This window comes from Trachurus trachurus (assembly GCF_905171665.1).
Source record: "Trachurus trachurus genome assembly, chromosome: 3".
Taxonomy (NCBI): domain Eukaryota; kingdom Metazoa; phylum Chordata; class Actinopteri; order Carangiformes; family Carangidae; genus Trachurus; species Trachurus trachurus.
The window spans coordinates 12,731,370-12,745,567 of record NC_139893.1 but is presented as its reverse complement, the minus strand read 5'-3'; the positions used below and the strand labels follow the sequence as shown (position 1 = coordinate 12,745,567).

General features: G+C 40.9%; 1 protein-coding gene across 2 annotated transcripts in view; it reads right to left on the bottom strand.

Moving 5' to 3' along the window:
- The window catches only part of LOC311005574 (uncharacterized protein), a 35,054-nt gene that overhangs the window by 2,623 nt on the left and 18,233 nt on the right, over nucleotides 1-14,198 (bottom strand). For both annotated transcript variants that reach the window (XM_083998030.1, XM_083998029.1), the window contains exons 3-5: nucleotides 5,936-5,986; nucleotides 1,375-1,547; nucleotides 330-443 (exon numbers count right to left, since the gene is read on the bottom strand). In XM_083998030.1, the coding sequence (XP_083854156.1) occupies nucleotides 330-443; nucleotides 1,375-1,547; nucleotides 5,936-5,986 (338 nt within the window). The remainder of the gene's footprint in view (nucleotides 1-329; nucleotides 444-1,374; nucleotides 1,548-5,935; nucleotides 5,987-14,198) is intronic.

Below are 14,198 nucleotides of genomic sequence, written 5' to 3'. Positions count from 1 at the left end.
TGCCTTTGATTCAATTTTCAAGAAAATGGAAGACAAAAAATCCTGACTGGAGGAAAATAATTGATTTGTCAGGTATTACAGGACTGGCTCCGCTGGCGCAGAGCGTCCCCCCCCCCCCCCCCATCACCCCCACCCACCCTCGTCGCCCTGCGGCACAGATCCTGAATCGTTTTGATTGGGGTTGCGACGGGTGGAGCTAATCAAGCAGAAATCTGAAAGTGGCATACCGCTGGAGTCCAACTTAAAATGTTTTTGATGTGCGGATAGATTATCTATCGTTCATTCTCACACCTCGCTGCCTCCACTGTCTTCCTGAATGAGTGTCTCACCTTTGTGGTCATTCCTCTGTGTGTCCATCCTGTCAAGACTGTCAAGCAGCCCATCGATCTGTGTCTTTATCAGAGTCAGCTCCTTTTTAATCACCTGCAACTCCTCCATGCCCACTGCAGGGACACAGAGAGAGAGAGAGAGAGAGTGTGTGAGTGCGAGGGACATTAAGAAAGTACACCAGTTGAAAATGGAAAGCACTTTAAAGGAATAGTTCAGCATTTTAGGGAACACGGTTATTCACTCTGAAGATTGATATTATTGATCCTGTTACCATACCTCCATATAGTTTATTAGCTTAGCTTATCATTAAGAGTGAAAACAGAGCAAAACAACGAGACTATAGGCTCTGTCAGAAGATACCAAAATCCACCTACTAGCTTCCTTAATTTCAATGTTATAGCTCGTTTTGCCATACAAAGCAAAGCCTGAAAATCTCTAGGTTCATATTTGCCATGCAAAACTAAGAGTGGTATTGATATTCTAATTCTCAGCAAGAAGTGGAATTGCATTTCTCGAAACTATAGCACCTACGTGAAAAAAACACTGCTATATAAAAAAAATGCATAAATGGTAGACAGTTTGGGTATTTTATATTAAAAGCCATCATTTCTAATTTTTGAGGTTATGAACTACTCAGACAGCATGATTTATTTCCCTTCCCAATTTGGCACTCAGGCTGAGATTTAGGTGTCAAGTAATCCTGGTGCTGATTTCTTCCTTTTGTTTCATCAAAGCAGCGTCAGTGAACAAGAACAAGAAGTGACTGTTTCACTACTACACACAGCATTTTAAGCGTGTAACTGCTACACTGAAGGCATGAGATGCAAAAGATCAAATGAACGTATAGCTTCCTGTGTATATAAAGCACCTGTATGTCCACTTCTTTATTTATCATCAGACATAATGCAGAGAGGTCAACCACCAGTGCAAACCTGCAAGACTGGTGGTGTTGTTACTGTTGTTGTTGTTTCCCCCCACACACAAAACAGCTTTGAGCAGCATTAGTTCAGTCAGATCTCACTGGTGTCCAGTCACATTACTCACACTTGGCTGTGGATGAACTAGTGGAGTGGGCTCTGGAGCTTTTGGAGTGGGTTCTGTCTCGACTGCGTCTGTGTCCAGAGGGGTAGGAGGAGGAGGAACGAGATCGCTTGGCCAGACTGGGTCCCAGGTGTAGAGGAGACAGAGATGCCGGCACACGCTGATAGTCATACACCCTGGATAATCAGCAGAAGCAATTTCTTAAAAATTTAACAATCTATTCATGCAGCTATAAGTGTTTTTCTGAAATCATGATGAATGGGAGGCTCCTTACAATGAGCTAGAAACAATGTAATCAGCCACGTATTGATGAAAAAAAAAACCCAAACTGAGCAGCATTGGAGTTGGACAGCAGAGATGATGATTATTCTGCAGGTAGTTTGAGCTGTCTCTGTGTTCTCAGTGAAGAAGCAATGCACAAAGCTTTTAAAGCCATTTACAGGTGGTGAGTGTGTAGCCTACACAAAAGATTACTTTAATCTTCATCCAGATTGATGTAGAGCACGCTACAATGATTTAAGTGTAACCATGCAGCTTTTTTTGGTACAATACTTAAAACTCTATAAAAATGGAACCAAACACTTTACTTAAAGGGCACAATAAGAAATCAATTAGTTCATGACTTCTATTGAAATGTTGTGATTTTGACTATTTATTTTGCACATAGCTCTCACAAGGTTAACTGTTTATACAGCATTTCACATTTTTTGTAAAAAATATTTTGTAAAATGAAAAAAGAGAGTTCTGTTAAAACATGGCCTACTTTACATTCCTTTAAGTAAAGTGTGAAAAATGTATCTGCGCCAAAACTCAAACAAACAGAAGAGTGATACAAGCCAGAGACTGAAATAAAAGGGAAGACACGTACACCATGAAGAAAAGCAGCTGCACAAGCATCTCATGGATAAATATGGATGTTGATATTCTGTGTCCATTTGTCTTTTATTCTCTATCTCTGTTTCTCCCTCTCTCTCTCTCTCTCTCTCTCTCTCTCTCTCTCTCTCTCTCTTGTGCGCTGGCATTGCCCCGTCCCTGTGGACAGCTCCATGTTTCTATCTGTCACTAAATGTAATTGGTTCTGTCAGGGCCAATCAATAGCTCCCCACCAAGCTGGTAGTGCCGGTGACAGGAGGTGTATCACAGTCAAACTCTATAGTGGTTATAGAAATGACACTGTATGTGTGTGTGTGTGTGTGTGTGTGTGTGTAGATGTGTGGATGTGTGTGTGTGTGTGTGCATGCGGATGTGCTTCAATAGAGATACAGATTATGTGGTGATTCACTGACCCAATGACCAGGTGAGACACAGCCACTGGATCAAAGCTAACCAGTCTTTATTGAGAAAAGCTCCAGGAGAGATTAAGACCTGGGGGGGAAATGAAATCTATTCTAACAACAGTAGCCTAATTGATCAACAGATTAAGTGGTTTGTTTAAAAAAAAACTGTAATTCTGTGCAGTCCAAATCAAATCTAGTCCCAATCTGGATATTTCTGGATGGAGGAGAGTCTGAATGTAGCCTAAATGGTTTCTGCAGAGCCAGGAGAAGGAAATGCTCCTCTGTTGTATGTCACAAGCCAGCATCAGGGAGACAAGCTGTCAGCTGCACAGACTCAAGGAGTCGGTCAGTAATGTAGATTTACTGATTGAGCTGTTGGAAAGTCAGTCAGAGGCAACCTGGCTCACTGAAAGGTTTCCTCCGTTGTTTTTCTGTTGTGGTACTACGTATATATTCTGTGAGGCCACTTTACATGATACAGGGGTTTCTGCACGGACTGTGTTCTTAGCACACACACACACACACACACACACACACACACACACACACACACACACACACACACACACACACACACACACACACACACACACACACACACACACACACACACACACACACACACACACACACACACACACACACACACACACAGGTATCACAGTGTCACATAAGGATGAAGTGTACTAGGCCACCATAAGTGTGTAAGATTAGAGGCTTTAGGCATTGTCCATGTGGGGAGACACAGAGACCAAAGACTTATGGGAGTTTAAAGTCCTTTAGAGCAGTTTGCAGGGGCAGATAGACAATGTGTTGTTACACCGGCTTTGAAGTGTCATCTCAGAGAATGGAAGCTTAGACAATGAGAGACTGTAGACGAGTGAGGATTACAGAAAAGTGTGGGAGTGTGTGCGAGAGAGAGAGTGTTTGTCTCTATGGATTAGACCCCACACGAAAAGCAGCTTTGTCAGCTCCAGCTCTTATCTGTGTGTTGAAAGACACTTTTCTTTCGTGTTCACACAAGGGGACAGCGGACAAAAGAGAAAAAAAAAAAAACAGTCATTTCTCTCTTCCCCCCATACTGATGCGCGCCGCAAACAACAAACACCGAGACAAAAATGCACACGCAGTCTCCATTCCACTCGCACCCAGAGGCGAACACAAACACACACAGCTGTCAGTAGTGCTAGCCAACAGAATGGGGAATAATCATGCACTGTGTTAAAAACAAATTAAAAATCAGTGGTGAGTGTTTCCCCCCAGAGCAAAGACAGAAAAATGCAAAGCAAAGCAAACCAAAGGAAAAAAAAAAACAGAAAAGAAAAGATGACAGTTAATACTCAGAGCAACAGAGCATCGATAAGTATGAGAAAGGCAATGGAGTAAGGTCTTTGTGTGTGTATATGTGTGTGTGTGTACTACTGTATGTGACTGCCTGCTTTTATTCAGATGTGCTGAGTGGAGTGTTTATGAGTGAGGCCTGAGGGATGTAGGAAGGTCCCTGAGCAATTTCAGTGGAGGACCAATAATACAGAGCCCAGTCTAACTTCCTCATCCACATAACCACTGCACTCAACTGCACAAGTCTGTATCTGCACAATATTACACACAACATACTCAGTTTCACTGTTTTTAAGGGGCTGTTTTTATTATGTGACTCTATCGTACGGCTGTTAAAACTGCATATTCTCTCAGAAATTTACCAAAGGTGACAAAGAGGTGTGAAAAGTTTGATCTTTTTCATGGTCATTTTCATTTTAGAGATGCCTGACATTTAGTTAAAATGCAGCCAATCAAAAGAGAAAAGGTCACCTAGCAAAATGTTTAGTTTTATGCTGGTTGTTTCTTTTGCCTTAAATATCAAAAGTATCGAAACCATGAAATTAAGGCAATTTTTGACCAAGAGAGAGACAGGTTTTTGGTCGCACTGTTAACACACTGCCACAAACTCACACAGTAGGCTACAAATGGATAACAGCAGTTTAAAAAAACGGTCTCATCTTGCATATTTAGCAATAAAGTGGCAGACAAAGTTTGCTGAGTCTTCAATTTCTGAGGCGTTGAGGTGCTGATAAAATAAATTAATCAACGACACAGACAGATGAATTCAAGAAAAAACCCTGATTAGGTGGGTGATGAAGAAGAACACAGGTAGATGTTTGTGTGCGAGGAGTCTCTATGGCGCATTAAGTTAAATCTTCATCAAAATACCAAGTGTGGGAATATCGTTTGGGAGAATGACGACATCCCACCACTGAAGTTCAGAAACTGGAGCCTTGCTATAACTTGTGGTGGTCAAGCACCTGACGAAGACATGTTCATCTGCATAATATCATAAGCTTGACATGTAGCCTTAAAGGGATAGTTCAACATTTTGGCAAATTGGCCCATTGCCATAATCGCTATAGTCATAGCAGTAGGTTCGTTACCTTTATTTGTCGGTGCAAGCTATTTATAGAACGGCGGAGCAGAGCCGTGAGCTGCTCAGAGCTACGCTACGGAGGCTCATGGGATTTCTTGGTTTCCCTCATCAAACTCATCAAATACACAATCCAAGCATTACGAGACAGAGTTGTTTTCGAGTTAAATGTAGAGTCTGCTTTCTGAAAAACTGTCCCTGACGGCAACGCGCATCAGCGGTTTTGCATGAATTTGCCTCAAAAACAACTCTGTCTCGTAACGTTCAGTTATTATCTCATAGCGTGGTGAATGTGCAAGTAACAACTTGCCCACCAGAGCGTTTTGGAGTTGTTGGATTGTGTATTTGATGAGTTTGATGAGGGAAACCAAGAAATCCCATTAGCCTCCGTAGCGTAGCTCTGAGCAGCTCGTGACTCTGCTCCGCCGTTCTAAAAATAGCTTACACCGACTAATAAACGTAACAAACCTACTGCTATGACTACTGTATAGGGATTATGACAATGGGCCAATTTGCCAAAATTTTGAACTATCCCTTTAAGCAAATGATAAAACACAGACTAATGTTAACATTTAGATCCAATTTGAAATACAGATTTGTTTTGGAGGTGTGTGCACACACATTTCTTTGCCCGGACGTGTGTGTGGATGTGACGCGTGCGCTCCAGGCTGTTGAGTGGTAACAGGCAACATTGTAAGCAAAGAGAGCAGATGACTGACAGCTGTGTGGCAGACAGCGATGGGAAACGGAGACTACTGGAGACAGCAGGGATGAGGAATCTGCGTTAGCCTCATCCCTTTTAGCCTCCCGTGACACACAGACAAGCAATAAGGTGCGCGAGCCGCCATGCATAGCTTTCTGACAGTACCTGTCATAGTAGTCCTCGTGATAGCTGTCATAGTCCAGGTCAAACTCAGATCTGCCGGAGAGGTGGAGAGAAAGAGACAAAAGAAAGAGGAGGAGGTTACAAAAGTGTTGTCAAAACTACAAGATGCACTTTTACCCTGCTATCACATATTTGTCTAAACAAACAGCAAGCTCGGTTGGTGTGTCAGTGTGTTAGGGAAGGATGTGTCTGAGTGTGTTTGTGTTTGTGTTTGTGTGTGTGTGAGCTGCAACAGAGTTATATGGTGCAACCACTTCATCTGGAAAGAATACAGTGTTCATGATCTCCAGCCAGCTGGAAAAAGACACTGGATTTGTTCTGCTGCAGCATCAAAAGGTGGAAAATCCATATTTGTCTCATGCTTCAACTGTACCACACCTCCATGTGTGAACCTAGTGAGGCAACCTGTGAGGTGTGTGTATATGTGTGTGTGTGTGTGTGCAGGCAGGTGACTGTTGTGACAGTAGTGAACTTATATGGGCTGACTGATGTGTACCTGTGGAACAAACCGGAGGAAGTGGAGGCGAGAAAAGTGACACTAAGCCAGAGCGAGATCACATTGTGGTGTGTCAGACCTCAGCATTCCTCCATAATCCCCGCACACTGTCGCTAATAATCCCTCCATGTTGCTCACCCTCCCTCTGTCTGCCTTTGTCTCTCTCGCTGACTCACTCTCTCTCTCCCTTCTTTGTCATTCTTTCATTTATCTGTCGGGATTTCTGCTCTTCGTTTCCGTCAAATCAATCTTGCTGTTCAATTCAATTCAATTCAATTCAATTCAATTCAATAGTCTTACCTGCACAATAATGACTGAATTGCATTGCAATAGTATGACAATTAAATTCCTGCTCACTGTTCAGTGTACTTGCAGTGAAGATATACTGGATGAGTAAACTAATAATGTTTTTGATCACTTATAGAGGCAATATTAAGTAAATGGTCTCTTGGGTCGAGTCATGTTGCTGTGGAAAATCTATCTCCAATATTCACAACAATTAAGTGAAACTTACCACAGAGCTCCATAAAACTGAAGGGATCTGCTTAATATACAGGTGATAATTCTCTGACCTTTTCACTTTGCCACGCTGGTGTTTCACATTGTCATTTGATACGCTGTTACTTATTGCTGCTTTAAAGTGTCAGTATAAACACTGTCAAACTGCATCCGTTTCCAGAAACCTCTCCACTGACACAGGATTTGAACTTGTCCTCTTCTTTTCCCTCATTCTACTCTCTACTACTACTACTACTACCCTCACTTTTTTGGGGTGCACAGCTGAGGGCAACTCCAAGAATGTTTTCGAAGAGAGCCCGCCCAAAGGCGTGTGACAATTTCCACCTGTCCAACTCACTGCACCACTCTCCTCTCTCTGTGATGGCTGGCTGGCTTCACTTTTACTTTTTAGATGCATTTGGATGATGACCCTTCACAGGAACCAGAAAGTTTGAGGCACATGGAACTGTTTAATATTTTATATGAATACTGTTTATTTTGATGTATTGATTGGATAAATATATTGAACGCATCAGCAGCCTGCAGTAATCTCCTTTTATATGAGATACTGCGCTCGTGCTTAGCATCTCTCAATGTGCAAGTTTTTTCTTTTTTACTTCATGCACTGACACAAGATGCAAACTTATCAGGAAAACAGTTGCCTATTTACACATCTATCACCATATTCGCAGCAGCATTTGCATTCATTTGGTGACTGAGTTTGTGTCCGCCTGATGAATGCAAGTCCAATACTAATCCTCCTTTTTTTTTTAGGTCTCCTCTAACTCCTGAGGGAAATATCTGGCTCTTTAGCTGCTAAATGCTCCGCTATGCTCACCAACTACTCGCTGACTATTTTCTGTTTGCTGTTTGATGCTGGGCAGGTGGTGCACAGTGGGTTTATCAGAGCTTTTCAGGCTAAAAACAGCTGTCTCCTGCAGTCATAAACTACACTGATGAGAGTGGTGAGAACTAGGACAATAAGCCTGTGGACAGCAAAACCAAAACAATAAGCTGAAAGACACGAAACACTGAGGACCTGCACAGTCAGCTACTAAAAACAAGCCCACGGGTAATTTAAAAAAAGACAAAGTTTTTACATTTTAAAGTTAACAGATATGAAAATAACAGTTCTCACATTTTAGGGCAACTTGTTAATTTATTTTCATATCCAAGTATCAGCCCGAGAAAGGACAAAAAAAACTACACGATTTTTCAGGACATGTTAACATATTTTGGGAAACTAACACACCCACAGTGTTTGCCATCTGCTTATCTGTTGCTCAGGGAGGTGGCTGTGGTTGCAGCTCATCTCCTCTTTGAGACAAGCAGCGGGGGGACTTAACCACATACTTCTCCACAGAAGAATTACACACATGTGCAAACGCACAGAGCCAAACATGACACGTTGTAAAAGCATGAGACGCACAACCTCTGTATGCGCTTGTGTGGATCTGTGGTGCGGACTTGTTTTGGAGTGGAGGTAATCACGTCTCCTCCAGTGTTACTGTCATGGACTCCTCTCGGTCTCATACCAGCTGGTTTTCAGAGCTCGGGAGACAGGAAACCTCAAAATAATTTAGAACAAGTGCTCACGTCTGAGCTGCACACTGCCCAAAATTACAAAGCAGTCATTTCAATCCAATTTGAAGACAGCCTCCTGTTATCCTGTTTGAAATGGAGCAGGCCTACATATTGTTTTAGCTCATTTGTCAAACAGTTAAGACATCTGGGTGCTTCTGCTTTTCAGGACACGGAAACAAGTGTATTTCTAGCAAATCCTACTTTCTCACCCTCTCCTTGTTAAGGACAAACTGAGACGTACAAAAAAGAAAGAGAGACGCAGTTACTCCACACCTCCTCAGCTGAGCCAAGCTTTCTGTTCTCTGAGTGAAGTTGCCTGAAGAGAGACAGAAAATAACAGCTATTCTCCAAAATCCTCACTGAGGGGGAACTAAGCTGAGGCTGCTGCTCGCTCTCTGCTTGTTTCTTTCACACAGACGTTCACTGGTTTACCATCATCGCTGTGGAGACTGCAGAAATAATTAATATTTGTTCAATCACTTTTCTCAGTAGAGACACTTTGTAATCTTGAGCTTTTATTCTTTTTTTCCCATCTCTGTTTCTTTGTTGTTAATTTGGCTGCATAGTTTGTACTTTTCAGCTGCTCATAGTTCATTTCTGCTTCACTCTGTATACACATCAATTAGTTGTTGCGGATGTTGAATAACAAATATATGGTCATTTGGGGTATTTTCATGCATGCGTGATTTAGTGGAGATTAATCTGTAACAGCTAGGACAGCCCATTTAGACTGTATTTACATCCACAGTGAGCAGCCAGGTGCCCGGATCGCTGTGTATTATTAGCAGTGTGTGTGTGTGTGTGTGTGTGAGTGAGAGAGAGAGGTTGGGCAAGATGGACAGCAGGGTCACTAAAGGCTAATTAATTTATTTTCATAATTTCTCAAGTGCCAAAGCAATCCATTAGACATGCCAGACTATAAATCATCTCAGCCTCAGCATGCCTGTGTGTGTGTGCGTGTGCGTGTGTGCGTTTGTGTGTGTGTGCGTGTACACTATAGGCAAAGAGTTGTTTTTTGTGAACAAAGCATCCCAGAGATTTCCCCCAACATGCTCACTCCATCTACCAAATAAAAAGCCATCAGTTCAAAAATGTGTCTGTGTGTGTGCATGTGTGTGTGCGCACTAGAGAGAGTGACTGTGTGAATTATTAGAGATGCAGTTCAATTGGCTTAGAGCCTTGACAGATGCAATTTAAATCTCACTGACAATAAATCAAACTGGCATTTAATGTGGGCTTCTTGTTTGCTTGACTGTGGTGACATCTTTGACAAATAATCATTGATCTTTTTTGTCCTAAACTTCTGTACAGTCACTTCACGTCAGTGTCAGCATCTACTTGTTTAGTTATTAGACTGGATAATTAAGATGATAGTTAAGAAACAACATAATTTGGCGTAAATAATAGCAAAATTTGGTAACCCTTTCATTTACAGGCCGTTAATTATGCAATAATGTCAAGAAATAGCTGAGAAATAATGTCAAGAAATAGCCTGGAAATAATAGTCAATTATTAACACAGAAGATCCACTCTGTTAGCTTAACATTTGTAGCATGTTTTTATGTTTTAATAGTTGTTGTTTTTTTCGCAAAAAGAGAGAAGATAATGTGCTTGTCATATATTGTTCATATGTATTGTTAAAACTTTATATTGCATGTAAATGTTCCCGCATATTCATGACTGCATAAATTGTAGTAAGGTGCACACACATACACACACGACCTTCAGACACATTTACTCACACAGCTCATGAAGCAATGAGTGCAAAGCCATGTAAAGCACGCTTGTCACTGGAGAACAAGGAATTAGTTCCAGTTACTTCATTTCATTTCACTATATGCTCTCTCGCTCTCTCTCTCTCCTCCAAAATGTGATCGTCATTGATTTACATTAGCATTTGGAATTGACTGATGGACAGAGATGTTAAATTACTTGTCTTGGCTCCACTGAGAATACAGATTTGTTCTAACAGTAGGAGTCGTCCAGGCTCCTGAAGAGCTACGGTAGTTAGTCACAGCAGCAGGTGAAGGATGACACATTACATTTCCATGTAAAATGCAGGTGTGACGTGTGAGTGCATCATATACAGTATCATTAGAAATTAATGAGTTTCACCACAACTGGATTTGTTATATAAAAAAGTTCAACTTTTATTTTAACTAAAGCCTGATTCGCATTGCAACATGCAGTAGTCATCAGACAGACATGGTCACAGTCATCACTGGCTCCCTATCCGCACCAACCATCCAGATTCACCACAGAGTCACAGGGCTGTGAGCAGCACAGGGACATGAGGATTATTTCATTCATCTGTCAGAGTTATATCAGCAACACAGAATAAAACACTCTCACCAGCATATTGATGTGTTTGGAAAAATTAAACACCATCAGCCGTATCGGACTATTTTAATAAACCTGCTTATATATAGAGGCAAAGTGTGTCTCCCTTGTGTTATGCGTTAATATGTACCTCACTGTGACCAATAATATAGCTGCTGCTTTCACATCTCACCTGTTGTGACATAATAAGTCATGTGAACGAATGCAGTCAGACTCTGAATGATGTTGTGTCAACAGTTGGTCATGTTCTCCCCTAATGTGAGTACAAAGAGGGGGTTGTTGCCCTGCTTGAATCCGCTGTTCAGGTTTCACTCCCTTTGATTTCTGTGAGTTTTTCCACTGTGAGCGGAACAATCAACAGGGTAGTTTCCAAAAATAATACATTAAAACAGAATGAGTATCATAAGACCAAATGTTGCAGCCTAACCCGTGTCTATCCCTCATATATTTATAAACCTGTTCAGTCATGCTTTTTCCTGTAAAGAAACAATTCTCTCTGTTTTAGAGTGCAGAGACATTAATCTACGCGTTTGTGTCTTCACACTCAGATTAATGTAATTCTCTGTATCCCTGCCTGAGCCAAAGAGTTGCAGCTTGGTTCAGACTAACAAAGACAAAGCACTGCGAGCACATTACTCCTGCACTGGCCTCTCTCCATTATCTACTAGTGGAGTTTTGGAATTAAATATAAAACTGTGGTAATTAACTATCAAGTAGTAGCGCAGGGTGAAGTGCATGGGCGTGTTTCTAAATTGCTTGGGCTTTTGTCCAAGTGAATGTGGAAACTTAGAGAGGCCATGCATTTGCTTCTTTTTTTGTGCCTTTAATTTGGAACAATTTACCTCTAATATCAGATCACTCAATTTAATTGACATTTAAAAAACTTTTATTCCTTCACTTTTTCAGACTGATGTATTTCCTGCTATCATTTCCCTCCTCTGGCTTTATGTGTAATGGTTTTATAAGTGAAGCATTGTGCAGTTTGTTTTGACTACAGAGAAAAATAATCTTTATTACTTACTAATTTAAGCCGAGTGACTGTGTGTACTCAATGTGTACAATGCACACAGAGCAAATAGTTCATAACTCATTCAAGTACTTATACAGTATGGGAGCTACGAAATCCTGAATCCTGAGAAAAAGTTCAATAAGTCATAAGTTTTGCAAATAGAGTTCAGCCATGTGCAGAAAGCTTCACTGTCTTCATTTGACAAACATAATATGTGTGTCATGTGCCATGGGGTCTGATGCCTAAAATCTGTGTGACCAAAAGCTGAGACGGTCAAATTAAAATGTTGGTTTGATCCTTTTCATCCTTATACTTGTGGTATTGTGCAGTAGTTTGGGTAATATATTTTACAAGGCAAACAAGAGAAAACATGTGAGAGATGCTGGAAGTTAGGAATAATGAGGAGGATTTGGAAACTAAGTCACGATTTGACTCGATTTGAATAACAGACCAAGACGCAGGCCAGATATTAGCCTTCCCATGTTCCCTCTAGGTTTCATCGTCCCCGTTAAATCCCAGCAGTGACTCCCTCAGCTTCGTATCTTTTCCGATAGAGAGGTAAAGGTCAAGAGAGGTTTTTTACGCTGTGTGCTTCAAAGTGGAGCACAATTAGACATTATAAAAAAAATACAGTGAATTGAACCTTGGGACATGGACTGTAGAGACAAAACGGTCCCAGATAGACCACAGCTCCCACCAAATCACGCAGCCTCATTAGAAGAGGAGGTTATGAAGAAGAAAACTCCCTGCCACACTTTGATTGATCATTTATGATGTTTCAATGAAGACTTCTTCATCCTGCTTGTACCTGTATCTATACATACATAAGTTCTTGTTGCCTGTTTGCTATTTTTTCAGCCCAATTTATTGTCTACATTATATACAAATTACATGAAGCGTTGGATAGAACGGAGATTTGTACAACAATAATCATGTTAGAATATGTTAATGACAAATCAATTCATGTAGAAAATCCGGTATTGATACTTTCTTTTCTTCTGTATCCAAGATAAAAATAAGACCATTACACTTGATATGATGTGTGTATGACCACAAGAGCTTCAATCTAATTTGGTTGTGATTTATCAAATTACAAAATTGTTTTTAATCTTTTGATTGAGGCACAATACACTTACACAAACTGTGCATATTTTTGTGCATAAGAAGAATAAACAGGGGAGGACACAGTGGAATAGACATCTACACAGACAGACTGACAACAACAGCAGGCAGCCAAGCAGAAAGGAGATTATTGTACATAAAACCTGTGCGGTGGGATTTCTCTTCTTGCCCCGCCACAACACGACGTTTGTGTTCATGGATTGACAATTAGGGGATGGAGAGAAAGAGAGAAAGAGAAGAAAGAGAGACCACAGGACATTAAGGGTGAGTTTGATTAAGATGAAAGCACGGAGGCTTTGATGGGGGACGAGGGGAGGATGAAGGGAGAGCTGGCAGCTCGTTCTCTCTCTCAGACACTCTCCAAGGACGGACTCCAAGCTAATCTACTCCCTCTTACCCTTTCATTTAATCACTGTCGCTGTTATTCTCCTCATTTCACTCACATTCATAATTTTTTCCTGTCATTCCTGTTTTTATTTTTTTTACAAAACCGATGAGTGATGCTCCCATTACAACAACCTGCACCAAATACACATCATATTATGCTGTATGTGTATGTGCACATGGACACAAATAGTGATTCATTCTTTTGTAAGTTATATTAGATGGATTCAATTCAGTTAATCTGTATGTCAAACACATATTGGTCAACTTGAATTTATTATTCACTGCACACATCCCTCTGACTGGGGTTTCACATACAAACATATATAAATATATACTATTGTCAATCTTACTGTGTGTGTGTTTTACCATTTACTGTACACTGTTGTAACTACACTATCCCTCTCCCCCTGGTCCCATCAATGGCAATATTGCAAATCAATGAGCATGACTGCTCTATAGGGTAATACTGGATTTACAGGACTGTTGTAATGAAATTCCTTGATTTTTCCATAAGGCATTATTCAACATTCCCATCTGGTTATTTTATCAATACCTGATTTATCATGGTATATGTCGATATCGCAGCATAAAGTTACCTAGAAGATTTAATTGCTACTACCACACGTTGCAGCTTTCACATCTCATCCGGAGGGAGAAGTAACATTTGACAAAGAGCATCTTTATTATTTCCTGAGAAGCCACTTAAACAGGCAGCGATCACACACTCTGCTGCTTTAATCAATGACACGTGCAGGAAAGTAGCCGATCAATATCACATCACCATGTAATCTGCTCCTTGACATCCATTA